Here is a 25,835-nt window from a genome sequence, read left to right as displayed (position 1 = left end):
GGTGGAAAGACCAAGGACTTGGAGAATACTAGTGAAGTTTGGGTTGGGCTTCTCCATTGACCTGTGGAGCCCGTCTCCTCACCCCGAGTGTTTGATGCAGATCTGTGTCATTAGGTTGGCCTGCTTGATTTGTTTGTGTCTCTGCTTTCTGCAGGCCATCAGAAGACTTGACTGTGAGCCCCAAGATGCAGCTGGACACCAGTCTCACACTGAGTAGCAGTAGCAGCAGTCTCCAGACTAGTCCTAGGAGCCATTCAGTTCTTATCCCAGGCCTGCCTGACAAGCTAACACCAAAGGCACCTGTTCCAGTAAGGCTCCAAATGCTGCTCCCTTCCTTCTCCTCATGGCCAAGGGCCCTCTCTCTACGGGACTATACAAGCTGAAATTAGACTTACTTGAATATTAACAGGGCCAGCCTCTGCCCTTTGGAAAACACAACTGCTGGCACAGATCTGCAGCCAGGTTTACCCGTGTTAATGGTACTTGGCCTCATGTCAAACAGCATGTCTCTGAAAACTAGCGACAGCTCTAGCTTGTGCTGTCACTATCGCAATGGTTAGACATGGTCAGCCTTTGTGTTAGGAGACAGTGCTACCTGGAAAGGTTTCTTCCTCCTTGTTCGTCTGACAGGTCTGAAACAATCATATCCTATTCCTAAATTTTTCTTTCCAGGTGTGATGTAAAATAGATTATGACCAAAGCTTGCAACTGAAATAAGCTTTCAGTCCAGGAGATATTCAATGTTAGAACTAACTTTTTCCCTCAAAGAGAAGGGATCCTGGAGCAGAGCAGGGAGGTAGAACTGGTGTTAGATATTCTTTTGAAAGTGTGTTCAAATTAGCATTGGCTTAAGTGTGTTGTTAGCCCACTTGAGAGTCCATTAGAAGTTTTGGGGCCCTTCTCCATCTGCTGAAGAGTGGGAGCACAGGGATCACTTGAGGGAAGGATACAGCTGGCTGTTTCCAGAGGTGGTTGGTGTAAAGTACCAGGGGTTCTTGGGGTGTCTCCACTTTACCCTGAAGGCTCTTATTTGATTTTTTTAATTCAGGTTACACCAGGAAACCCCTCTCTAGCACTGGAACTGCAGGAGGTGGAGCCCTTGGTGGTGCCCCAGGCTTCTCCCACCCGTGAGCGCTCGCCAGACGTCATTTCCTCTGCTTCCACAGCCATGTCCCAAGATATCCCAGAGATTGCTTCTGAGACCTTGCAACGCAGCTTTGCGGGAGCTCCATCTGGGCTCCCTGCAGAGGTGCTGGAGCCCAGTCATCACGCAGACAGTATGGCATCCGCTGCCTCAGCCTTGCATTTGCTGTCTCCGAGGAACCGGCACAATTCAGAGCACAGCCACCACTCTTTGGACATGCCTCCAGTGGAGGTGGACAGACTGAATGCTCCATCGTTACTGGAGACTGCTTTAACTCAGGAAAATGCATCTTCTGACAGTGTTGTGAGTCAGCCATGGCCAGCAGCTCCTGACATAACCAGGGAAACCAGGAACAGCATGGCAGACAGGTAATCACTTGGGTTTGTCTTGCTTAGGGCAGTTTTTTTGCACTTGCCAAATTGCTAGCTTGGTGAAAAGCTCTTATGTTGTGATTAAACCAGAGCAGTTCACCATCCCTCCTTTCCTTAAAGGATCTTACGATTCAACCTTCTTGTGTGCTTGGTCTGTGTATCTGTGTCCTGAACTTCCTAGGCCAGCTCTAACAATTTGTGCTCTCTAATACCCCTTGCAGCATAAAGGATCTCTGTTAAGAAGGTGAAAAGTCTACTTTATTGGCCTTCATGTTCACCTGGGAGTGGAGACTTGAGATGGGATATTTTTTTTGTGTGCTCTAGAAATAAAACCAGTACAAGCTAAATTCTGCCCCAGGTGATGCGTTCCTGCATGCTTTTGTTGAAAGGAATCAATTAGCACATAATTGACAGATTTGATTATAGGTTAATTGTATATCTCTCTTCTAGGAGTGGCTCTGCAGCTAGCATTATAAATAAAGTACTTTAAAAATCAGAAAATTAATGGCAATGTCTCTGTGGAGCAGGCATGCAGAATGGGGCAACATCATATAAGCCTGCTTACCAGGAGCAAACTATTATACTGGAGCAGTGCTAGGATGCATCACAGAATTAGTATCTCTGTCTTGTAGTGGGACAGGAACAGTGAGATGCATCTGGCACCTCTAGAGTCTGTCTAGGCCAGGGCTGCATGCACCATGAGAGCCTGCAAACACCTTCCTTTTCAACAGAACTAGGAGCCTGAGAGTTGTTGTCCCCTAAACTATCGAGGGCTGTTCCCTCCCATCAGAATTGCAAGAGAAAGGCTGCACCTTGTGCCTCCACACCTGAGGATGCTGCTTCAGGAAATGGTCTCAATTCTGATGGCTCTGGGAAAGACACTGAGGCTGTGTCTCTATGTAGTGTTTTTGCTTTTGCTCATAATTTGCTATAGGAATTTGCAACTCCCCTCAATCCCACTCTGTCTTTGAAATCTTCAGGACTTCTCATATCAGAATATCAGATCAGATATCTCTGGATCCAAGAGTTTGGTGGGTTTTTTTTTCACATTGCAGCTCAGTCAAGCCATCAGCCCATGTGAAAGTAACAAGTGCTCACTTCTGTCTAAAGATCTTCTTGCAAGCTGAATTCAGATAGATGTAGTTTACAGCTTAGAAGCACGTGCAATTTGCTTTCAAAATCTTTGTGAAACTCAGACTGGATTCACTGTTACAATTCTGTTCTGGCTGGTAGAGCTACCCCATCAAATTCACACACTTCCTCAGACACCTGAAAGAACTGAGAAGCACTGATGGGTTTTGCCCCAGTGATCAGTATTACTTGGGGAAAAACAAACCCAAGATGATGCTATTCACTGAAGTACTCTATACTGCCCATTTTGGGCAGTGGCTTACCTGTCTTGCATGAATGTCTGTTGGGAGATTGTTCTTGGTTAGTGCCTGAAGCATAGCTGAGTTGCTTCTCCCTTCTTAAGGCTCCCAGAAAAACGCATAGAGAATTTTGAGTGTTTAGTGCCTCTAAACAACACCTGCCACTTTCTGGATCTGTGCAGATAGGTGTGGGGTTTTTGTTTGTTTTAGACGTTCTATCAGGATCTCTCATGAGAAGTAGAGTGAACAAATATCCAAGCTGAAACAGACTTCCATAATGGTATTTTCTTTCTTTTCCTCCCCCAGCCCAAGGGATGAGGTTGAAGAAAAGCACAAGAGCTCTTCCTATCATCGACACAGTTACCATCTGCTGCAGCATGACAGCCAGGATGCTAGTGCAGAACAAAGGTACCAGAGTGCTCAGCCCCCTCTCTCGCCCCGCATGGACTCAGTTCAGGCTGCATTCGTGCTTCTGTCCCCAGCAAGCCTTCACGTGTGGGGTGAATGTCTTTGCTTTGTCTCCTGACTTAATGTGCATATGCAGTCCAGCTTCCACAATGTTCTGATGACTTCAGCTGATCACGAGATGAGCCTCTGGGCATTGTCCAATTTATTCTCTGTAGGGAAAGGTTTGACTGGACTGCTCCTAAGAGCATGGTCCAAGCTTGGTTTAATTACCAGTGAAAACCTATTAAGGGATCAGTTTCCAGATACTGTGCCTTAGATAAGGTAGCAAGGGTATCTCAGGAGTTAGTTTCTTGCTTTTGACCTATTTGCTCCCTCAGGAGCCACCCTAAAGCTCTGTGGGCACATTCTGTGCACCTGGCAAGCTCAGCCCTGTTTGACAGCTGAAGGTTCATTCATAATCCACACTTAAATTCAGACTGAAACGTGCAGCCTGTATTGTGTGGCTGGTCAGTAACAGAAACACTCCAAAGTACTGAGGATCACATACTTCCTAAGCTGATTCTCCTCTGTTCCCGCAATACTTGCTGCGTTAAGTGTTTTCTGTCTGTAAAGCTGTTAAGGACATGCTGTGCTTGGGTTCCCTGCTGGGTCAGTGTCACATCTGAGGGCTTATATGCTAGTGTGTATATGCAGCAAGAACAGGCATCATTCTGCCACACTGCCTGAACCACAGTTGTCCCTAATGCAGAGACCCTTCAAGTCTTGTTATGCAGCGCTCGAGCTCAACCTGAGCATACCTGGATCAAAATGGAGCAGCATGTGCTGAGCTCTGTAGAGGTGTCTCTGTTAAAGATCAACGTGGCAGGTGTCCCTAGCTGCACGACTCTGGCCATGTGTGGATGAAGAGCAGAGTGTGAATCCCCTCCCCTTAGTGAAGGCTAATGCTGTCCAGTATTGCAAGTGATGTCCTCTCCCCTGCTGTTCCTTCATAGTGACCATGATGATGAAGTTGCAAGCTTGGCTTCTACATCAGGTGGATTTGGTGCCAAAGCATCTACGCAGAGGCTGCCTGTGAAGGACTGGAAAGCCAAGGCATCCCCCCGGGCTTCCCCAAAGCTAAAGCGGAAGGGCAAGAAAGATGACGGGTATGCTGGGCTTGCCAGAATACAGGTGGCTGTGGGACCAGCTGTGCCGGGCCACAGTCTGGTATAGCCATTCACAGTGAGACTAGGGTCTGAGGCTGGGCAGTGGCCAAGTGCTCCCAGCCCTCACCCTGTTTTGCAAATGGCAGTAACCCCGCAGAAAGTGTTGCTGGTTACTCAGGCACTGACTGCCACTCAGGGGTGTGGGAGTAGGTTCTGCACTACCTTTCCAGCTGGGACTCAAAATCCAGAATATAGCCTGGGCTTCAGAAGAACGTGTGGGAGGTAAATTGCACATTGTGGGGGGACACTGGATCCATTTCCTGGTTTCAGTGAAGGCTTCATTGGAACTGTGACACTGTGAGTGTAGCTTAATGTGGCCTCCACTTCTGGTTGGCTTTTGAATGCTTGCACAGTGCCCTTGTTCAACAATATCTTTCATTTGTTACCTGCTTGCTGCTTTTGTGTGTTTCTAAACGTGCCCGTATGAATGTCTTGTAAGTGAAAATTGATGACTGGAAAGGTCTGCCCATGGCAAATTAGATCAGCCTATCTGCATTAACGTGAGGAGAGCAGCACAGCTTCTGCATGGGGCTCTCTCCTTTTCTTGTGTTCCCATAGCTCTGTGATTTGGATCTCTGGCTGTGCAGATTACAACAAAGATGAGCTATGGCATTAAGTTTCTGGCTGTGGTCCTGTACTGTGACACCCAGAAGCTCTTAGCCTCAGAAATGCCTTTCATTTTTCCTGCCTTAGTCCTTTTAAAGTTGCTGAATGGATGCTGTCTGGGAATAACAAATGCTTTCTTTCCTTCTGGTAGTGTTTGAATATTCATAGATTTGTGACTTTGATGGAGACATGCAATATTAGTGCATCAGTTTGGTGTTATTTTCTATTCTGCTGTATGTGCTGGAGTGCATCACTAGTTTCTTCACCTTGAGAGCTGGAATCGTTCCAGATGATTTGAAGCTCATTAATTCTATATTTAACAAATGGCTACTTGGTTTTTCTTTGTAAAATATCAGGAGACCTTCAAAAGCTGTTTGGCAAAGCCTTCCCTGACTTTGAATTTGGACAAAACTGAACAATCAGTGTGCGTTGTTCTTTGTAACAGTCCTCATTAAGACTTGGTTCAAATTTTCTCCCTGCAAAGGGATCAGTCTGTAAGGAACTTCAGGGCCTGTGGATGGTGCAAATGATGGAGTCAGTGCTGTAAGGACTGGGATTTCATCACCTTCCCATTGCTCTTTGTGTTATACTAGGCAAAACGGAAGTATGAGCTGGAGTGTAAAATCTAAAGCAACTGTAAAATGTGTCATCTGTTTTGGCAGAAGGCTTGGATAATAAGAGTAGTTAATGGACATAATTGGATTACTACTCTTTCTCTTTTCATTTCCAGGGATGTGAACCAGTCGCCAAGATCGTCTAATAACCAGGTGAGTCAGAGTTGCTCTGCAGTCCATCCCAAGGGCATGATGCTTCAGCTCTATTTACTGTCTTACTAAAGACCTGAGAGAAGGTTCATCCCAGTTCCTTGAAGTACTGTAGGCCCCTGCTGTGCCCAAGCAGGCTGAGATGGGGCTGCGCTTGGACTTGGCATTGCGCTGTTCTCTGACTTGCACAGAGAGAAGGAGCTACTCCAAACTGATGGCTTCCTTCTCACCTTTGCATATCAATGTGTATTTCTGTGTTCTCACAAACTCTATATCATCTAAGATGCTACCACTCATTTCCTCCCCTGCTGAGCCAACTCACATGCATGAGCAGCAGGATAAGCTGTTCCCAGCAAAGAGTCACAGTGGGACTGGCCTGTTGGAATTTCTTATCCCTGTTGATAGTACCTTCATATCTGGCAGAAAATGCTCTCAGCTGAGTTGTGTACACTTTTTAAACTGCCCATAATCTGTATTCCTCCTTTAGATATTTTGAGCAGGTCAAGAGATAATGAACTATAGATGTATATTTCTCCAGTTGTTCAGTTATTCGTAAGTAAGTGAAAGAGCTGAAAAAGTGCTCTGGGAACCTCCTTCTTACTCTACTGATTGCACAGCTCTTTTCATAAGCGTTTGAGGTCATTATTTACATTCAGAGGTGTAAACACTCTGAGTAACTGGCCAAAAGTGAATAGGATCTGTTTTCTTCTGTTTTCTTTTAGATGCCAGAGCTTTGAAGAGAGTCTTGAATCTAAACACTTGAGGATATTCTAAGCAACCATTTATGAATTCCATGTGGGAACTTCATATACTTTTATCAGTTTATTTCTTGGGACAAAAGTCTTAGAAATAGGCATTGAGCTGGCCCTGTTTTTCTGCTTTGCATGTTATGCTTCAGTCCTAGGCACAGGTGTTGATGTAATACCTAATAGCAAGCTTGACTGACCTCTGATCCTGTTAGAAATGAATGTTTGTCCTCTCCACGCATAGGTGACACCAGAGTTCCAGGATGAGCTGATGTGCATATTGAGGAGCCAACAGCGGGAGCTCTCTGAGCTGCGTCAGAACCAGATGGAGCTGCTACAGAGACTCACGGATCACCTTGATGCCATTCAGAGTTCCCTTATGGGTCACATGGAGAGGGTGATTGACTCCCAGCAGGAGCAGGAGCGTATCCTTGTTTGCAAATGCTGTGTGGCAGTTAAGGAGGGGAAGGTTGCAAGGCAGACTAGAGACATGAGGAAAGCTAAGAAAGTTCAAGGATCTTGGTAGTGTGGGCTGTAGGTGCAGTAGAATTGCCTGGCTGCAGTATAACTAGTTCAGTTCCTCTCAGTCCCTTTCTGAGGGCAAGAAACTCAGAAATAGGATGGAGAAGAACTGATACTTTCTCTGTGCCACTGAATCTTCTAGTTACCCATTAAGACCATAAGTGCTGCAATGCTGGAGTAGACTAGAGGTGCACCTAATGCATTATCCTACGTCAGGCAGTGGCCAGTTGCACAGGAGTAATTATAGGATGATCCTTTCCTCCTTAAGGCAAGTCAGTACTTGCACCAGAAATCATATCTGACTGCCATACTGCATAGCTGAATATAGAATTATCTTGTCTCTACCCATATATACATCTGGTGGTCCACAGGTCCCTTATGCGTTGTCTGAAAAGTACTTTCCTGTGGTATTTTCAGACTTGGTATCCAATTATTTTTATTGTAGTGTGAGTAGTCAGTTCCTGCACATCTTTTGCTGCACTGAATTTGGTCATGTTCCCCAAACTGAGCAGCTCTAGCCTGGTTTCATGTCTGAAACCACTCTTAACTTCTATGATATGACAAGGATTTCTGTTTTCTCTATTAATTAGTCTTGGATTTTCCTTTTTGACCATCAGACTGATATTTTCAAAGATAATTCAGATAACTTTCTACTGAAGTTCACAGTCTAGAGCTATACTGCAATATTAGAATATTTTTTACCTATCTGCATAACTTCATATCTGCACTGAATTTTGTCAGCAGCTGAATTGTCCTTTCACTGTTTGTTTTGTTGGGTGTTTTTTGTTTGTTTCTGGTTTTGTTTTTTAAGATGCACATGCATCTCAGTGTGTTGGTTTCTTCAGAGAACTTGGTTGCTTCATGAGGTATGACTAGCTTTTATTAAGCCTGGGTTTGCTCCCATGCACTGTATCACTTATGTCCACCAATTCCATCCTGTAGAAACTACCAATCTGCTTTTTATGGATATTGGGCTTCTTAGTTTCTGTAGTGGTTTTGGCTGGGATGGAGTTAATTTTCTTCATAGCAGCTGGTATGGTGGTATGTTTTGGATTTGTGACCAAAACAATGTTGATAACACACTGATGTTTTTGCTACTGCTAAACCCTGTCAAGGCTGCCTCTTGTTTCTCATAATGCTCCACCAGTGAGCAGGCTGGGGGTGGACAAGAAGTAGGGAGGGGACACAGCTGGGACAGCTGACCCCAGCTGACCAAAGGGATGTCCCATACCGTATGACGTTGTGCTCAGAGGAAAAGCTGGGGGAAAGGAGGAGGAAGAGGGGACATTCAGAATGATGACGTTCATCTTCCCAAGTCCTTGTTACACGTGACGGAGCCCCGCTTTCCTGAGGATTGCTGAACACCTGCCTGCCAATGGGAAGCAGTAAATTAATTCCTTGTTTTGCTTGGCTCGCATGTGCAGCTTTTGCATTACCTGTCAAACTGTCTTTATCTCAACCTGTGAGCTTTCTCACTTCTACCTTTCCTGTTTTCTCCCCCATCCTGATGCAGAGTGAGTGAGCAGCTGTGTGGGGCTGAGCTGCCTACAGGGGCAGCCAAGTTAACCCACAATACATAGGGAGTGCTGGTGTTGAGCTTCTTTTAGCTGTTTGGCTTTTCTTCCACACCTTCCAGAGCTCTTCTCTCACGCTGATCCTTTGTTTAAGAGCACCCTGTTGTTTACAGGAGCACATCAGCCATGTTATTAGACCCCTCTTTCACCAGAGCTGCAGATTTGCTCTCACTGAGTCTCTGAAAGCAAGGGTAGTACCCATCTTTGTGGACAGAAGTGTTGAGGGTAATGAGGAAATCTGTTGTTCATGCTCCTTAACATGCATTCTCATCAGAGAGAAGACTAGACCGAGCGCTGACGGAAGGACAGCAGCGCAATGGGCAGCTCCAGGAGCATCTGACTCAGCAGCTCTCTCAGTCCCTTTCTACTGCTGTGTGTAACCGTCTGGAGAGGACCATTCGTGAGGAGATGAAGAAGACCGTACCCCAGTGTGAGTGTTGCTGCCTAGGTTTTGAAGGTGGATCCCTGCAGTTAGCCCCATAGGGATTGAAAGCATGCTGCGTAAAAGTGCTGGCACTATATGAAGTAGGAGTTAAGTTATGTGAAGACTAGTCATTGCACTTTAAACTGGTGCAGGCCCCACTGTAATCTGAGAAGAGGAGTTGTGGTTTGGAAGGAGTATGAGGCTCCCAGAGGGGATGCCTTTCCAGAGAGCATGGTCAGACCTTCCATTATAATCCATAAAGTTTCTGGAGTCTGTTTGGTGGAGGAAGGCAAAAGAGGCTAGTGAGTTTGGAAATGCTGAGACTTGACTAGAGGAAGCTTAAACTTGTCTTTGCCCTTCCTTGATGCACTTATGCCATCCATGTAAGGAAATGTTCAAAGAAACGCTGGCGGGAAACCCTTCTGCAGCCATTAGTGTCCACTACTCTGCTTGAAGCAGGGCTACACACTATTCTAGATCTGCTGTGACTTTGTCGGGGGAAGTCTTGAAAACCTTCAAGGCTGGAGATTCAACAGCCTCTCTGGTGACTTCCAGAGCTGTGCCACCTTCCTAGCAAAAAGTTTCTCCTAATGTCCAACCCCATCATTGCTAGGGCTTGTTATCATTGCCCCTCACTGTGTCGTATCCAAGAAGAGTTTGACTCCGTTTTCTTTTTCGAGTTTTGAAGTGTGACTCTAGGCTTAAAGCTGCAACTTTGACGTGTTTGTGTTATGCCTAGGCGTTTCCAAGAGCATGGACCCTATCACTGGCCAGCTAAGTAACACTGTTGCCACCAAGCTCACTGCTGTTGAGGGGACATTGAAAGAGAGTATTACCAAGCTAGTGAAATCAAAGGTAAGGAAAACCAGACTGTAGCTTCTTTTGGGGACATTGAGTTGTCACCTGCCTGGGTAGTGACTCCTCATACCTCTTCCCCTCACCTATATCTCCAGGTAAGGTCAGTTTAGCTGCCAGTGGTCAAAGCTCTTTCCTGGTCTCATCCAGAGAGTGAGCTGCTTGTGTACTCCCCTGCCCACTTTGCCTCATTAGCCCTTTCTTTCATTTACCAAGTTGTTCATTTTCTATTAAAGCAGAGAATTCTCACTACAGCGGTGCTTTTAGGCCCATCTCAATCAGCCAAGTGGTGAAAGCCAGTCAAAACTGGCTCTTCTGCTCTCTGCTCTGTTCTTCATTTCTACATTATTTAGGGAGTAGAAGCTTGCTACTTAGCTTGGCAGGGAGTGGTAGATTGTGGGAGGGAAGCAGGGGAAGGAGAAAGGAGCCATGCCTGACTGTGCCACCTTCCCTTGCTCTACAGCTGCACTACAGGGAAATCGTGATGTTCTTGGGCAGCCCCTCAGCAAGTGGATGCTTTGCCTGCTGTAGTCATGGTGCAGCCTGGTCAGTGGAAAGAGCTGAGGGAATACACGCTTCTGACACTGGGCTGTCCTTATCTCGTGTGGGTGTGTTGCAGGGACCTACAGGGTTTGTTCATGTCTTTGTTCTGCAGCAGGCTGTTTTTAATTTTCTGGAATCTCTTCCGTGTGTGCTTGTAAGAACCTTACAGATACCATCGTGAGGGCAACGGCCGATACCTTGCAGGGGCCAATCCAGTCAGCTTACAGGGAAGCATTTCAGAGCGTTGTGTTGCCAGCCTTCGAGAAAAGCTGCCAGTCCATGTTCCAGCAAATCAATGACACCTTCAAGCAGGGCACACAGGAATGTGAGTAGGTTTTCTTCTCTTGAGTTTTCTCTGCATAGCTTATTTGCGTTAGTGTCTGACAACAAGTTGGCCTTATGTCTTTGCCTTTCAGAGTGTCACTAGTAACTGTTTAACCTCTTAGCCCATCTGCGTGCTCCACTTCACACTTGGGAAATGGAAAGAGAAGTGAGGAGGGTTTTGTGGGTGGTGCTATAAGAAGAGAGATTCACCTCTGGTCTTTGTAGCCCATGCAGCAAAACACTTGGCCTCATTCTGTGAATCTGTGACTTCATCTATTGAGTACTAAAGCCCAGCTGCAGGATTACCCTATCCTGACATCAGGAAGATGACGGATGGAGAGGGTAGCAGGTCTGCAGCTAGGTCCTCATCTCAGAGGTGTAATAGATTGGGGAAGATTTAGAGAAGGGTATGGGGATGATCAGTGGCTGAACAGAGTGTAGGCATGGTCAGGCTGGAAAAAAATAAAAGTATGCCCTTAAGTAAGGAAAATTGTACACTGACGCACTGGAGATCTTTCCTGTTTGCAGGCTTGGGATCCAGTTCCTTGGCCTTCTGGGAGGCCAGGCAGCTATTATGCTGTAGAGCTGGTTCCTGAGGGGGCCTGAAGTTGGCTAGTGCTAGCACAGCAACTTCTGTTGTCCACAGATCTGCAGAGTGTCTCCAGCTACTGTTTATTCTGCACCCATCCTCTTCCTCACAAGTCTCCCACAAGTACATAGAGCTTACATTCTTCTCCCTTTTGATCAGACCAGTTCATAAAATATTTTAAAATACAGCTTTTTGATCTCTGCAGATGTGATTTTTTTTTTTTGTCAGAAATGTTCCTCCTCTTTCTTCATTGGCATTGAACTCTGCCACTAATGCAGATCACAACTCATGCTCTGTATGAAGTAAAATACCCTCACTCCCACCTTCAGCTTTCCCTGAACAAACAGTGCCTGTAAAGGTCTGTTGCAAGAGAACTCATGGCTTTGTTGCTGTATCATGTAATCCTGCATGGTGGGGAGGCTGGAAGCAGGGTTTCTAGGTTAGTGTAATGCAGCCCCAAACAAGGCTTGTGCATTCTCCCCTCTCTCCTGTGCTCGTGCACTCACTCAGTAATTGTTTCTGCTGGGGAATGTGTAGAGTCTGGCAGCTGGATTTCTGCCCTGACCATCACCACAGGTACCGATGGCACAAACATTCTTCCTCTCTGCTTGTTGCAGATATCCAGCAGCTTGAGACTCACCTGAAGAACAAGAAGGTACGAGAACAGGAGGCCCGGGACCCGCTGCTGAATCAGCTTCGACAGCTCATCAGCACCTTCCAGAGCACCACCGAGCAGCTGGCTTCCACTGTCGCAGCCAGCGTCCATGCTGAGGTGCAGCATCAGCTGCATATTATTGTGGGCAAGTAAGTTGGCAGCTGGGCTTGTGGAGAGAGATGTCAGTGAGAGGTACACATGTGTGTAACAAAAACCTCTCCCTGCTAGCTGTGGAACAAGCCATTTGCTACTGTAGGACTGCTGGTTGGCTCTGTGCACAGTATGACAAAGCATGTGGGCTGTTGTAACTGTTGCCCTGTAGGGCACAAAACAAAGACCACAGGTTTCTAACGACTAACTGTATCACTGCTGCATCTGGGAGCCCAGGGCCTGCTTTTCACAGGGTCCCATGTGCATGGTGGAGGACAGGAGGACCTAAGGCAGCCCAAAAGTACACTCAATTCTGACTAGCCTTCCTGTTCTGAAATGTTCTTCTGGTCTTTTGAAGGATTTTCATCTTAACTCTGTGTCCTCAGGCATACCAACAGTTTCTGCATGCTACTCTGTCCTCCCAGCTGCCCTGCAGCAATTTGTGCTTGGCCATCCTAGTTGCAATATGTGATCCTGGTGGTGCCTTTAGCACATTCATGCCTTGAAGCTGGTGGCGGGTTGCCAGGCATTAAGACTGGCCAGTGGTCACCTGCAGGGCAGAATGCCCCTGTCTATTTTAAGCAACTAGAACATATGTCAGAGCGCATTCGGGTCTTTGCAGACCAGACTTGTCAGGAAGGCTACCAGACTAAATTCTGATTTTGTTACATGGGCTGTCCTTGCTCCCAGGGAAGTCCTGCTATTCTACCTGTGGTAGAGCAGGTTTGATGCTTGAGGGGAGAATCCACCCCTTGGGGGTAAAGCGGAGCCTGTGCTGTGAACTGGTCTTCTGTGGACAAGTCCCAGGCTCAGTGAAGGTGTGTTCCCATTCTAAAGGTGACATCTGCAGGCTGGGAAACTGCATCTAACAGATCGGATGTAGAAAGCTGGGCCCATTTGGGGATGAACCTACAGCTTAGCAGCCTTGCTTGTAAGCCAGAGACATTAAAGATTTAAAACGCTATATAATGAGAGACTTAGTTCCCTGAAACATCACTTTGCCACACAGAATCCCAGCATCTTCTCCATGCACCCTGGGACATTGTGTTGTTGACCACAGAGCTACCTTGCGCAGCATGTTTCCGATGTCTGTGCCTCAGAGCAATTTGTATTAACCCTTTGGGAGTCATGCTACAATAAGCAAGCAAGGCTCTGCTTGCTCTCTAGCACAAGCTTTATGCAATGGAGTCCCTCAGCTCTTCATTTTCAGAGATGCCTGTTTGTTTTTTGTTTTGGGGCTTTTTTTTTAGCATGCAGGAGTCTATTTTGGCCCAGGTGCAGAGAGTCATTAAAGGCGAAGTGAGCCTGGCTATGAAGGAGCAGCAAGCAGCTGTCACCTCGAGTATTGTCCAGGCAATGCGCTCGGCGGCTGGGACTCCAATCCCCTCTGCTCACTTGGATTTCCAGTCTCAGCAAACTCACATCCTTCAGCTACTCCAGCAGGGACACCTCAACCAAGCTTTCCAGCAGGTACCTAGGCTTCCTGGCAGTGGGCATTGCTGCTTGTTGGGGGATGCAGTGGGGGGAAAAAGGGCTCCCTGAGGTCAGGACATAATCCCACAACAACTTATACAGGAGTTGACTGAAAAGACCTGTGGCAGCAGACTGCTTGAGGGGTGCAGTTGTGCTCTCAAGCAGGTTTGGCCAGAGCAGTGCAAGTTCCATGGTTTGATGGCAGTTAAGTTCCTTCTTCCGTGCCCATGCCCTGTCAGGACAGTGTCAGCGCTCCAGTAAGCCACAGTGTTTTGCCATCAGCAGTGGCACGTGGTGCACCCCTGAAGAGCAACAGCTTCATAAGCCTCTCCAGGCAGATCTACCAGGTGGGGCCTGACCTTGCCTTTGCCTTTGTATATGTAGGCAGATCTGTTTGAGCTGCTGCAGGCTAACTGCTCTGGGAATAATAGCAATGCCGTGCTGATGGGCTGGCAGGGGATGCAAACATGGTCCTGCTCCATGCTGCTAACTGTAACTTGCTCCCCTCTGTCCGGTTGTGGTCTGTTTTGCTTGGAACAGACACGGATGTCGTCTGAGTACAGACCGAAAGCCTGAACGTGGTCCTGCTTACATGTACAGCAGGGTTTGCAGAGAATTCCACTCTCAGAGGAGGCTGGCAAGCCATTGAGCTGCTCCAAGGCAGAGGGCTGCCTTGTGCTCTGTCCTGTGTCCCTCACCTGCCTGTTGTTTCCTCTGGATTTCTAGCTGTGTCTTCTTTGCAGGCTCTTACAGCAGCTGATCTCAACCTGGTTCTCTATGTCTGTGAGACTGTGGATACTCAGCAAGTATTTGGACAGCATCCGTGCCCGCTGTCCCAGCCAGTGCTGCTCTCTCTCATTCAGCAGCTCTCCTCGGATTTGGGTACTCGTACAGAACTGAAGCTGAAGTGAGTAAGATCAGAGCACCAGATCTGAACCTATGCAGACCTGTTTCTGGCTCTGGCTTTAAATTCACTGCCTGGAAGGTGGTGCTTTGACAAAGGTTGGAGCCTCTGTAGCCTGTTCCTGGGATGTGAACAGCTGGTAGTAACTTGGAAAAAGATGTAGGCATTGCCGTGGAAAGCTTTGCTGCCCAGAGGTAGTAGCAGGAGGGATACCAAGCTGTAGGTGCTGTTACCTCCTGGATTGTAGTCTGTAAATATTTGCTGTCTGTGCAGTGATCTCCTTTAACCAAGGAACAATTCCCCTGTGGAGGGAAAAGGAGGGATAGTTCTATGTTTCCTGGATAGCTCAATATCCAGAGCAACTTTGCTCTGTCCTCAATTCTTAACCCATTGCTGGACTTTCTGTTGGCAGTTTCTCATCGTGACTGCCAGACAGGTTCAGTGGGAGGTGGCAGCAGGAGCTACTGGAAGTAATGTCTGTTAGATGTTCTAAGCAAAGCTCATGTGACAAAATAGTGACTGTGCTGATACTTGCCATGAACATTTTGAGTGAGTCAAAACCCTGTTACCTGCCCTAAAAAACTAACCCGATAAGGTACCTGCAGGTTTTGGCCATGGCTTGTATGGAAAATGGCTTAAATGGAGTTTTTAACTCAAGTTAACAATAGGGATAAAGCAAGCTAGGAAAACTGAAAAAGAGCTTAAAGTTACAGATGAGCTGGTAATCAGAGTTAAAGTTGCTGCTGTTAAGTTCAGGCTAGTCTGTTAAAACCTTTTCCAGTGACCACATTGCCTTACTCTCAGGCTGTGGTTTGAAAGTTTATGGCTCATCTGAATTTCAGAATGGCTTGTTGGTAAAATTCTTGCTCTTGCCCCAACCCTTCCTGGACAGACATATTGAAAGAAGACCTTAAATATATCCCTACATGAAATCAGCCTCACTGCTGAGGATTTTTACTGTCTAGTAAGTGACTAATTCTGCTTATGCTAAAAAGGCATCAAAGAAAATATCTACAGAGCTGTGACCAAGCATGGCCTGTGGCCAAGTGCCACCTGCAGCACTGCAGGGAGTTCTAGCTTGCTGTTGTGCCTGCTTTGGTTCAGGCAGCCAGGTTGTGTTGCACATACTGCACACTGGAAGCTGTAGGCTGCCCTTACATGTTGAAGAAGGGATAGGTGGACTCTGCTGTGAGTCAGTAACATTTATGTTCTGACGGCTGAACATACCGCACTGAGTTTGGGTGGGTGGGGGGGAGCAGCATTGCTCATCTTCAGTGCTAAAATGAACTGAATCAGATTGGAATCGGATGTCGAGTTTGGTTCTAACTCTGGTCTATCCCCTTCAGTTACTTGGAGGAAGCGGTGATGCACCTGGACCACAGTGACCCCATCACCCGAGACCACATGGGGTCAGTCATGAATCAGGTGCGGCAGAAGCTCTTCCAGTTCCTCCAGGTGGAACCCCACAACACGCTGAGCAAGCCTGCTCGTCGCCTCATGATCATGCTCCAGGGCCTGGTCACCCCTGGCATGACCTAGGAGGACCTGGCTACCTTGTGGGCTGCTCCATGGAAGCCCACCCAGCAGATCCAGTAGTTACTAACCACGTATGGCTTGTGTTAAGAGCTCTTGCCAGGAAATCTATCAACATGTGTGTGATGTCTCTAAGGCAAATGCCTTCTATGTATAGTCCCAAATAGTCACTGAACGCTCACTTGGCTTATTTTTCCTAAATAGGAATTTTTCCTAGCCTCTTTTTGAGAGAGTTAAGTCTCTTCACCTGCCCATCCGTCCCTGAGGCCTGGCTGGCAGACCAAGTTGCATTCAGCAGAAGCCAGTGGATTTCTTACCCCTTTAGTTTGGAGTCTGCTGCCATGAGCAGAGAAGGGAGGTTTGTGCTGAGCCCCAAGCAAGGGGGTTGCAGGGCACATGTGCTCCTTGTTGACCAGAAACTAGTACTGGTATCTTAGTCAAGGACTCAAACTCCTCCCTGCTGGGGTGAGTAGCTGGGAGGATATCCGCTGAGCAGGAAGGGGGGTTTATTTAACTCCAGATGCCCACTGCCCCTGTAGTGGGGTGCCCAGCCCATCCTAGGTGGTGCAGGCAGATTTGGGCAGGGGGACTGTGCGTGCATGCCTCTGGAGTGACCTGAGGAGGTGCTCTGGGTCGGGATGGTCAGGCAGCGGCAAGCTGCGTGAGCCCTTGGGGGCCATCACTTCTGTTGTGTATCAGAGCATGTTCATGGTTCAGACATTAGTTTTCATTTTACACCAGGGTTTTTCTTTTTATCTAAATTTTGAATTTTTTTTTGAAATAACATTAAGAACAATTCAATAAACAACTTTTTGAGAAAAAACGAAAGTGGGGACCTGCTTCTCTTATGCTGTGGAGGAAAGGCTGCGTGGCCTTTGGAACCAGTCCTGAGCCATGTAAAATGATCTCCAGGTGGGAGCCCAGGTGAGGGGCTGGGATCCCCTTTCTTTTCCCAGGTCTCCCCTCCAGCCTCTGCTTGAGTTTTCCCGGGCAAGTCCAGCTGGTGCCATCTGTCTTTCCTTCCCGGGAGAGAGCCGGGAGGTTGTGTTATGGCCGGTGGTGCTCAGCTGGCCGCGGGAAGGAGACGCTAATTCCCCTTTTCACAGCAAAACCGTCTCCTGCTCCTCTTCCCTCCCGGGATTACATTCTCTGGGCTCCAGCTCCGGGGCGCTCCTCCGCTCATCTGCGGGGGCCGGCGGGGAGGGCTCAGCCCGGGGCCGGGCGAGGAGGAGCGGGGGGCGGGGCGGCGGGGCCGGGGATGCCGGTGGCGGCGGAGCGCGGAGCACACGGCGGCGGCGGTGGGGTCCGCACCATGGGCTGCGGCTGCTGGCGGCTGCTGGGGGTCGTGTGCCCGCTGCTCCTCCAGCTCGGTGAGTGCCGCCGGGATGGGGAGGGGCCGAGAACCGGGAGCTGCTCCGTGCCCCGGGCTGCGGAGCTCGCCGGTGGCTGCGGATGGGACATCCCCGGGGTCTCTCCTCGGGGAGGCTGGCGGGTGGGAGCGGGGACCCCTGGCCGTCTCCGGCTTCGTTGCCCCTGCGCCGCCCGTACCGTCTCTAGCTGCGGGGAGCGAGATGCCCGGTTGCCCCCAGGCTCATCGAGCCACCGTGGCTCCATCTGCTGCCGGGCAAGGAGGAAAGCGGCTTCGCGGCACTGCCCGGGGTCCCTCTGCTGAGGCAGGGACAGTCCCCAGGCTCCGGCTCTCCAGCCCGGAGCGGTGCCCTAGGCCAGCCCTGTCGGCCGACCCCGTGCTCCTGCTGGCTTTCCCTGCCTGCCCTCCTACACCCGGGGCTTGGAGGTCATCCTGCCCGCTGGGGAACGGTCATCCGGCAGATCCTGCACCTCATCCCGCCTCCACGCTCTCCCACTCCTCCCAGAACCGAGGGAAGACACCGTCTGGCTCCAGGCACAGCAGTACCCAGCAGCATCCCTGCCCTGGTCTAGTGCTGTGCAGAGCGGGGAGGATGGGGACTACCAAGCCTGGGGTGGTTTTCGGGCTCGGGGGTGGATGATTCAGGCCCTTCCCTAGAAGCATTACAGCTGTGTCCGCATATCGCTTGGAAGCCAGTGATGCTCCGCAGCACCCTGGGAAACTCTCTGTGCGTTTCCCTTGGGGCTCTCTCCCTGCTGGAGCTGGGGGGGGCAGGTTTTTCCCCCATGGTTTTGCAGCGGAATAGCAGAGATTTGCCCTCCTGGTTTCTCCTTCCTCGCCTGCCCTGCTGAGGGAGCTGGGTGGAGGAGAGAGCTTGTGCCAGGCATTAGAGCCCAGGAGGACAAAACCCAGCCTGCAACAGGGACCAGCCCGCCGAGGGAAGGCATCTGCTGGCCCTACCAGCCCTTGTGTCCCTGGCAATGGATCCCACTTTCTCTACCGATACCTGCGATATTTGTGACCCTCATGGCTGGCATCAATCTGAGACTTTCCTCGGTGATGTGCTCGGGGCGTTTCTCATCATGAACACCTGCTGTGCTCCATGACAGGCTGAGGTTTCAGGCTCACCTGCTGTTAGTCTTGGCCACAGACACTTTGCTCAGGGCATTGTTCCAGGGGCACAGGCATGGGGTGCCAGCAGCACGGGCTGTTTTGGCAGCCGCCGGGCAATTTTCAGAGGCTTCTGGGGTCACTTTCCTGCAGGGGAGCCCTCCGGGACTGTCCTCATGCCTTTTTAGCATCCTCAGCTTAGAAACCTCCCAGGTGGACACCCACGGCACTTTGAAAGCACCGCGTCTCCCATGACTTGGCCTGGGGAACCTACATCTGTCTGGCCCTGCCGGACCCCCAGGGCAGAGCCAAGCCGACCGTGCAGCGTTTCCCTGTGACCCAGCCACACACTGGCTCTTTTGGGGCTTCCCCCTGGCTGTGGATGGCACTTGCGGTCATCCCCAACACACTCTGTCACCCATCATCCTGTGGCTGGCACTGGGGCTTGGCCAGTGGTGGTTCACCAGTGGTCCCGGTGGTTCATCCCTTGCAGAGCAGAACAGGGAATTGGGGCTTCCCAGGGTGAAGCAGCCAGAGTTGTACTTGTGCCTCTTCCTTTTGTGCTTTTCCTTCCCTTTCCCCTTTTCCTTCCTCTTTCCCCTTCCCCCTTCATCTTTCCCCTTTTCCTTCCCTCTTCCCCTTTCCCCTTCATCTTTCCCTTTTCCTTTTCCCTTTTTCCTTTCCCTTTCCCCTTCATCTTCCCCTTTTCCTTCCTCTTTCCCCTTCCCCCTTCATCTTCTCCCTTTTCCCTTCCCTTTTCCCCTTTCCCCCTTCCCTTTCCCCTTCATCTTTCCCCTTTCCTCTTCCCCTTTTCCTTCCTCTTTCCCCTTCCCCCTTCATCTTCTCCCTTTTCCCTTCCCTTTTCCCCTTTCCCCCTTCCCTTTCCCCTTCATCTTTCCCCTTTCCTCTTCCCCTTTTCCTTCCTCTTTCCCCTTCCCCTTCCCCCTTCCCCCTATCATGTCCCCCTTTTCCCCTTCCCCTATTCCTTTTCCCTCCCACTGCAGTAAGAGCAGGCACTCCAGCTTGCTAAGCCTTTGCTTTTGTTTGTTTGGGTTTTTTTTCTGTTGTAGTCACAAATTAATCTTTTCTGTTAGGGGATGAAAGCTGGGACAGATGGCTCTGGGAAGAGCCCGGGAGGCCCGAGGCGAAGTGGCCGGCACACCGCTCTTCCCCTGCGGCTAATGGCAGCATCGCTTGTGGGGTCATCACATTGTGCCACGTCGGGCTCCCGGGCCAGGAGCGCAGGTTCACTCCGAGCGCCTGGGGAGAGGATGCCAGGGATCTGGCGGGATACGGAAGGGGGGTGCCAGCCCCTCGCCATGTTTCAGAACCTGGTGTCACCCCCACCTGGTGACACCCTCACGCCATGTGCCCCTGAGCCAGGCGGGTGACAGCCATCAGGGGGTTCTGCGGGGGCTCAGCTCCATCTTCCTCTCCCCTGCAGCCACGAGCCAGGAGCCCGTCAGCATGGCGGGGAAGTGTGACACCATCTACAAGGGCTTCGCTGGCTGCCTCCTCAGCCTGGGGGACAGCATGGCCCAGAGCGTCCGGCAGCAGAGGGAGGAGGGCAGCGAGGAGGCGCAGGAGCTTGACACCATTTGCAAGTGAGTGTCCCCATCCCCGTGGGAGCTGCTGGGACAGCCGGGTGACCTGCCACCTGCGCTGCCCCTGACTCCTGCCCATCTCCCCAGGTCCTGGGACGACTTCCACGCCTGTGCCACCGAGGTGCTGTCAAACTGCCCCGAGGAAGCAGCCGCCATCTGGGAATCGCTGCGCCAGGAGTCCCGCAAGATCCAGTTCCAGGGGAACCTGCAGGAGCTGTGCAGTGCCCGGGGACGCCTGGGCAGTGCCCATGGCTCGCCGGCTGCCGAGACCAACCAGGCCACGCTGCGGGGCTCAGCCACCCCCCCGCATCCCCATCTCCTGGCCCTGCTGGCCCTGCCGCTGCTGATGCCCCGGCTCTAGCCCTGCCCGCCCATGGGGGGTCCGGCCAATGCCCTGGCTTGGTCCCCCAGCACTGGCGGGGCACAGGTGCCCGCAGTCCCCACCGAGCCCACCTCCCTGTCCCCGGGCATCCCTTGGGGGGCACGGTCCTCTCCTGCAGCCCTTCAGATGGATTTATATTTATATTAAAAGACACTTTTACATTTCTCTCGTCTCTCTGCCATGGGATGCCCCTCATGCCCTTCCTAAGCTCTGGGTTTGCTCTGGGGATTGGAGAGGAGACCGTCCCTGCACCAGCCCCCAGGGAGGGTCCCCGGGGGGATCTGTGGTTCTGTCCCCCTGGTGCATCACCCGCAGCCACAGTGGGCAGCCCACGGGACCATGATGGCCCGGGGAGGGCTGTACTGGGGATTCCCACCACCCTGCTGTTCCCCGACAGCTGCTTTTCAGGGCTAGGCATAGAGGATATTCCCTTTAGTGATGGGTCAAATAGTTCCTTTATTTTAAGGGGCATCTTAGGAAAACACCCATAGCTTGTCCTCTGATAGGCAACTCCAGTGGCATCAGACAATTTGCTGAAAGAAATCCCATTTTCCATCCCTTTTATTTTGGTCCTGCTATATTTGGTCCTATTAACGGTCATCAAGGAAATCGGGGTTTGCAGGGAGGAGAAGAGGGTTTTTTCAGCCGAGATGATATAGGTGAAGAAAACCAGGGAACTGAAGCTCTCATCCAGGTCCAAGTGGGACTTGTTGAAGTTAAGCCAAGATGACGTGCTGGAGTTTAACTTGGTTAAACTTGTGTCTGTCAGTGGAAGACGCTGTTATTCCCATCGCTGTTGCTGTTATGCTGCAAACTTCAGATTTTTTTTCCTAGCATACTAAACCCCATCATGGCAAACTAGTTCCCCTAGATGTGGGTTGGCAAAGCGACCTCCCTGCTCTTCAGGGAACAGCCATCTCCCCCCACCTGTCACCAGAAGGGACATTAAAATTGCAAATGGGCTACCCCATCAATTGCACAGATCAATGGCTCCTGGCTGGCCCAGCAGGTAGATCTGACCAGCATGTGGGAAACCATCCCGCTCAGTAAAGGCAACAGCACTCTGACTGTCAAAATCCTCTGGCTGACACAAGTGCCACCACGCCATGGACTATGTGAGGCTCAGTGGCAAGCAGGAGCAATGAGAAAAGCAGCTACATGCTGTGAGTAGTGAGTTGCTGCAGTTTCTTTGATTCCCAGGGTGACTTCAAGGCTGTCCCAAAAACATTCCTGTGGCCAGTCATGGGGCACGGTCATGGTTTTGGTCTGGGGAAGCCTTTGCACGCTGGCCTGTGTCTGAAAGCCTTTAGCATGCGAGTGAGAAGCTCAATTATCACTGTCCTCATTGAGCCAGGGAAAATTATTGCTTGTTTCATTGCAATACCTCTTCCTGCGAGGTCCAGTCACTTAAACGTGTGATCCCTGAATTCTGGGATATCACCCCAGCTGCCCCGGTACCCTGCCAGGATCCAGGGCCAGGAAATGCCACCTGGATTGTTGTGCCGTGGTGCATCCTGGGGGGCTAAGAAGTCGCTGCCGATCCCTCAGCTTTACGGAGGGACCCCATATTTATTTCATGCTATTTCTTTTATTAGCCAACCCGGAGCCGGCTTGTGGGGACACACAAAACGTCGCATGGGGAGGAGCGGGGACGGGCTGCCAGCAGCCATTGCCGGGATACGGCACTGACCCCAGGGCCCAGTGCCCCACAGGACATGGGGCAAAATGCTGTCCTGGCTCTCCTTGGCCGGCAGCTGCCACTCCCCGTGTTTAACGCTGGCGCCGGGGGGATAATCTGTCGATTCTTTCCTTTCCAGTTCCTGACAATCCTGTGTTTAAGGGTGAATTAGTGCTGGATCCCTGCAGGGTGGCTAAGAGGATAAACGCCGGACGGGCGCCGGCGATGCACCGCACAGCGCCTGTCACCCCGCCGGCACCTCCGCGGGACCAGGAGTGGTGGGCTTGCCGCCGCCGGCTTCTCCTCATCATCCTGCAGTGGGGTGGTGAGAGGTGGCCGGGGAGCTGGAGGGCCACTGAAGTGGTGCTCTGCCAGGCCGTCACTGCGGTGGTGACACTGGCATACACCAAACCGCGCCACTTTGATCCAGCCAGGAGCTTGTGGGTGTTTAGGAAGATCTACAAACAGCCACCAAATGTGTTGGCTGTTTAGGAAGATCTACAAACAGCCACCAAATGTGTTGGGTGTTTGATCCTGCATGCAGAAAGATGTGCCGCACACATCTCATGCCCTGGAAGATGTCACCAGATGTGTCCCACACCCTTGGTTATGTCACCACATGTCCTGCACACCAGCATGTCACCACGCATGGCCCACACCCTTGGCTATGCTACCACGTGTGTCCTAAAGCTGGAAGGCGTCCCCATACGTGACACCAGAGTATGTCACCACACAGCCTGCAGGCACTGATGGCTCCAGGGAGCTGGGGCTGGGATTTGGGGATGCTGGGCTAGAATGGGCCTCTGGGTCACTGGGGGTTGGTGACACACCACAGTGCAATGGTCCATAGCAGAGCACTGCCCTAAACCTGCTGTCACCATATCACCCCTAGTCCTCCTTCAAGGAAGCATCCTCAAGGCCAAGAGTGGCAGTGTGACAGCAACGATGGGCATGCTGACCCCCGGGAAAGTTTGCCGGGTGCTCCGAAATTGGGACAAGCAGCCACTGTCCATCCTCCCCTTGGGTTCAAGGGTTTGGGACAGCCCTGTGGCTGTATCCTGCCGTGGGAAGGGACAACATACTCGTTTCTGCCCCCAAAACTAAACAGCTGGTTCTCTGCACGCTGGCCAGCATCTTAAAGCAACTGCCCAGGCTGAAACCCGTGGTTGCTGGATGGGGGGGCGGGGACTGGTGGCCCCCAGCACTGGGCGCCTCTGAGCACCCAGCGTGCTGTGAAAACCCATCGCTGTGGTTATGAAACTCCAGCGACCTACTTTACACTCCCCGCTTTTGTTCTTAATTCCCAGATATGGCTGCTCTCCAGATTTTGCCCATCAAGGCAAATTAATTGGAGTAGATCCTAATTTGCTCTCTGCTATTCTTTGGGCAGAAGATTAAATGCTCTGCAGACATTATCTCCCTCTCTCTTTTCTAAGAGACAAACCTGAATTATTAAAAAAAAGGGGGGGGATAAAGGAAGGCTGAGTTAGGTTGAGTTGATGTTTGAATTCACTTTTTGTAATCACAGAAGGGGCCGGGGAGGCCCCCGTGTCCCTGGGCAGCTGAAACCAGATGGTGACACTATTCTGGGCAGCTGTGTGAGTGGGACGGCACACGTGGCATGGCAACACGAGGGCCAACTTCCTGGCCATGCCGCCCACCACCTCTGCCATGCAATGGTTGAATCCTTTGTTCCTTTGCCCAGGGAAATTCCTCCTGATGAAGATGCTGGTCAGGGAATGACTCCTCGTCTGCAGGGACACACTTAGTTTTCTCCAACAGGATGGGCTGAAGCTGTTCCGGGGCCACCAGCGAAGGTGGGATGGCTCCTTGCCCTCCAACGTTCCCCAGTGCCACCATCCCGGTCCAATGTCCCCATGCAGGAGCACACCCAGGCACCAGCCTTGCCGGTCAGAGCTGCCTCCAGCATCACCAGCACCCCAGCGCACCGGGGGGAGAGGGAGCGTCGAGAGCCGTGCGTACCCTGGAGGACACTATGTCACAGGGCTGGCCGCCATCCGAGCTCGCGCGGGGATTTCTGCCGAGCCAAATGTCCAACTTTCCATAAAGAAATGCCAAAAGGCAACCTCAATCCCCGCAGATCGGACGCAGTGGGAACGGCTGAGCCGGAGTCACCTCTGCCGCTGGGGTCGTGCTCAGCCCCCAGCCTGTGCTCAGCTTTGGGGCTTTTTTTTCTCCAGAGAGGCATATGGAAAGTTGGATTTCTTTTTTAAGCAGCTTTAATTGAACATCCTCCCTCTCCGACCTCTGCTCAGCCTTGCTGGGACAACCTTGAGCTCTGGCCTGGCGTGGCTGCTGAGGCACAGGCTCACTGCCGCATGGGGCTGGGATGCAGCTCAGAGGAAATCCAGGCTTCCTGCTTCACTGCATGTCCATTCAATGGCAGATGAGGGACCCCATTCTCCTCTTCTGGCTTCCTATGGCCTGGCACAGCAGGGAGCCCCGGGCTCCCAGAATTGCCCTGTGCCCTGGACGTGCAGCGATGTCCCAGGCAGCTTGGGGGTGCCGGGGGATGCTGGAGGTGGCGCTGGCCATTTCCATCACTCTGCACCCCCGTGAGACTCTGGATTCAGACAGCAGCGCTGCAGGTGGGGGTTGGATGCAAAGGGAGCTCCAGAGGTCTATTGTCTGAGCTCCTGCTCCAAGCAGGGTTTACCCTGGCGCTGGAGCAGGCTGCTCAAGGCTGTCTCCGGGGGAGCTGTGCATCTCCAAGGGGGGAGGATTCTCCACCTCTCTGGGTAGCTGGCATCACCCCTGTGGTCCCAGATTGCCTTTAGCAGCTTCCACAGGAGAAGCTGTGAGGAAGCCGCTGACAGAAGATGCAAAACCCTAAGGGGAATGCATCCTTGCAGAGGGATGGTGGTTCCCAGGAGGGAGCAGCCAGGCTGCGGGGTCACCTCTGCTGCTGCTTCTTCATAGAGATCCCTTCCTCGATGGGCTGAATCCCTCCCACAGTGCCGGAGGCAGGCTGTGGGTCTTGGGGGGGTAAGAGGTGGCAGGGGATTTCTGAAGGGGCAAGCAAGGAGGAGCAGGGTGAGGCTCCTTTCTTGGGAGAGCAACATCTTGGAAGGGAGGAGGCAGAACCAGGTGAAAGTCAATCAAGAAACAAGAAGATGACAGCCCGTGGACAGCGGGGCAAGAGGCTGCAGAGCCTCCGCAGTGGTCGGGGTTTTGCAGCCTGCAGCCAGTGCCCTCTGTGGCAAGATGCTTACCCTGGTCATAAAACTTCTTGCTGTAGCTGCAGAAATGCCTCTAGATTGAGTAACAAGTTTCAGAGCCCAACTGACACTGGCCCCAAACTCAAAATGGGTGCCCAAACCGGCAGGCAGTGGATCACATAGATGAGAGGACAGTTCCCCAAGATCCCTGCCTGCTCTCAAGCTCCATCACAGGTTTCACACTTCCCCCAGACCTTCTGCAGTGAGCTACAGGTCCTTCTGGCCTCGTCCCTGGGTAGTCTGCAGAGTGGGTATGTTGGCTTCACACGGATGTCTGGTGTGACGTTCTCTTG

At 51.1% G+C, this 25,835-nt stretch overlaps 2 protein-coding genes across 3 annotated transcripts in view; both read left to right on the top strand.

The window, feature by feature from the left end:
- Positions 1-16,995, top strand: part of EDC4 (enhancer of mRNA decapping 4) — a 37,723-nt gene extending 20,728 nt beyond the window's left edge. The window contains exons 17-29 of one of the 2 annotated variants that reach the window (XM_069793927.1): positions 155-308; positions 1,049-1,512; positions 3,192-3,293; positions 4,286-4,438; positions 5,835-5,871; positions 6,859-7,039; positions 8,985-9,140; positions 9,874-9,989; positions 10,692-10,857; positions 12,063-12,249; positions 13,501-13,720; positions 14,467-14,630; positions 15,974-16,995. In XM_069793927.1, coding sequence (XP_069650028.1) covers positions 155-308; positions 1,049-1,512; positions 3,192-3,293; positions 4,286-4,438; positions 5,835-5,871; positions 6,859-7,039; positions 8,985-9,140; positions 9,874-9,989; positions 10,692-10,857; positions 12,063-12,249; positions 13,501-13,720; positions 14,467-14,630; positions 15,974-16,166 — 2,293 coding nt within the window. In that variant the 3' untranslated portion in view covers positions 16,167-16,995. The remainder of the gene's footprint in view (positions 1-154; positions 309-1,048; positions 1,513-3,191; positions 3,294-4,285; positions 4,439-5,834; positions 5,872-6,858; positions 7,040-8,984; positions 9,141-9,873; positions 9,990-10,691; positions 10,858-12,062; positions 12,250-13,500; positions 13,721-14,466; positions 14,631-15,973) is intronic. The other variant, XM_069793928.1, reaches the window with a different exon arrangement.
- A 399-nt stretch (positions 16,996-17,394) lies between these two features.
- Positions 17,395-20,790, top strand: NRN1L (neuritin 1 like). The gene is made up of 3 exons (XM_069793929.1): positions 17,395-17,530; positions 20,084-20,243; positions 20,331-20,790. The coding sequence occupies exons 1-3, from the start codon at positions 17,419-17,421 to the stop codon at positions 20,602-20,604; spliced, it is 546 nt and encodes a 181-aa protein (XP_069650030.1). The 5' UTR covers positions 17,395-17,418; the 3' UTR covers positions 20,605-20,790.
- The last annotated feature ends 5,045 nt before the right edge of the window (positions 20,791-25,835 follow it).

This window comes from Haliaeetus albicilla, chromosome 10 (assembly GCF_947461875.1).
Source record: "Haliaeetus albicilla chromosome 10, bHalAlb1.1, whole genome shotgun sequence".
Classification (NCBI taxonomy): Eukaryota; Metazoa; Chordata; class Aves; order Accipitriformes; family Accipitridae; genus Haliaeetus; species Haliaeetus albicilla.
Note: the sequence above shows the minus strand (reverse complement) of the source record. Positions and strands in the feature narration are given on the sequence as shown.

Excerpts from the sequence above, each read along its gene's own strand:
- NRN1L (XM_069793929.1), top strand. The coding sequence starts at position 17,419 with ATGCCGGTGGCGGCGGAGCGCGGAGCACACGGCGGCGGCGGTGGGGTC. Across the intron at positions 17,531-20,083 it reads CCCGCTGCTCCTCCAGCTCG|CCACGAGCCAGGAGCCCGTC; the intron begins GTGAGTGCCGCC and ends TCTCCCCTGCAG. Across the intron at positions 20,244-20,330 it reads GAGCTTGACACCATTTGCAA|GTCCTGGGACGACTTCCACG; the intron begins GTGAGTGTCCCC and ends CCATCTCCCCAG.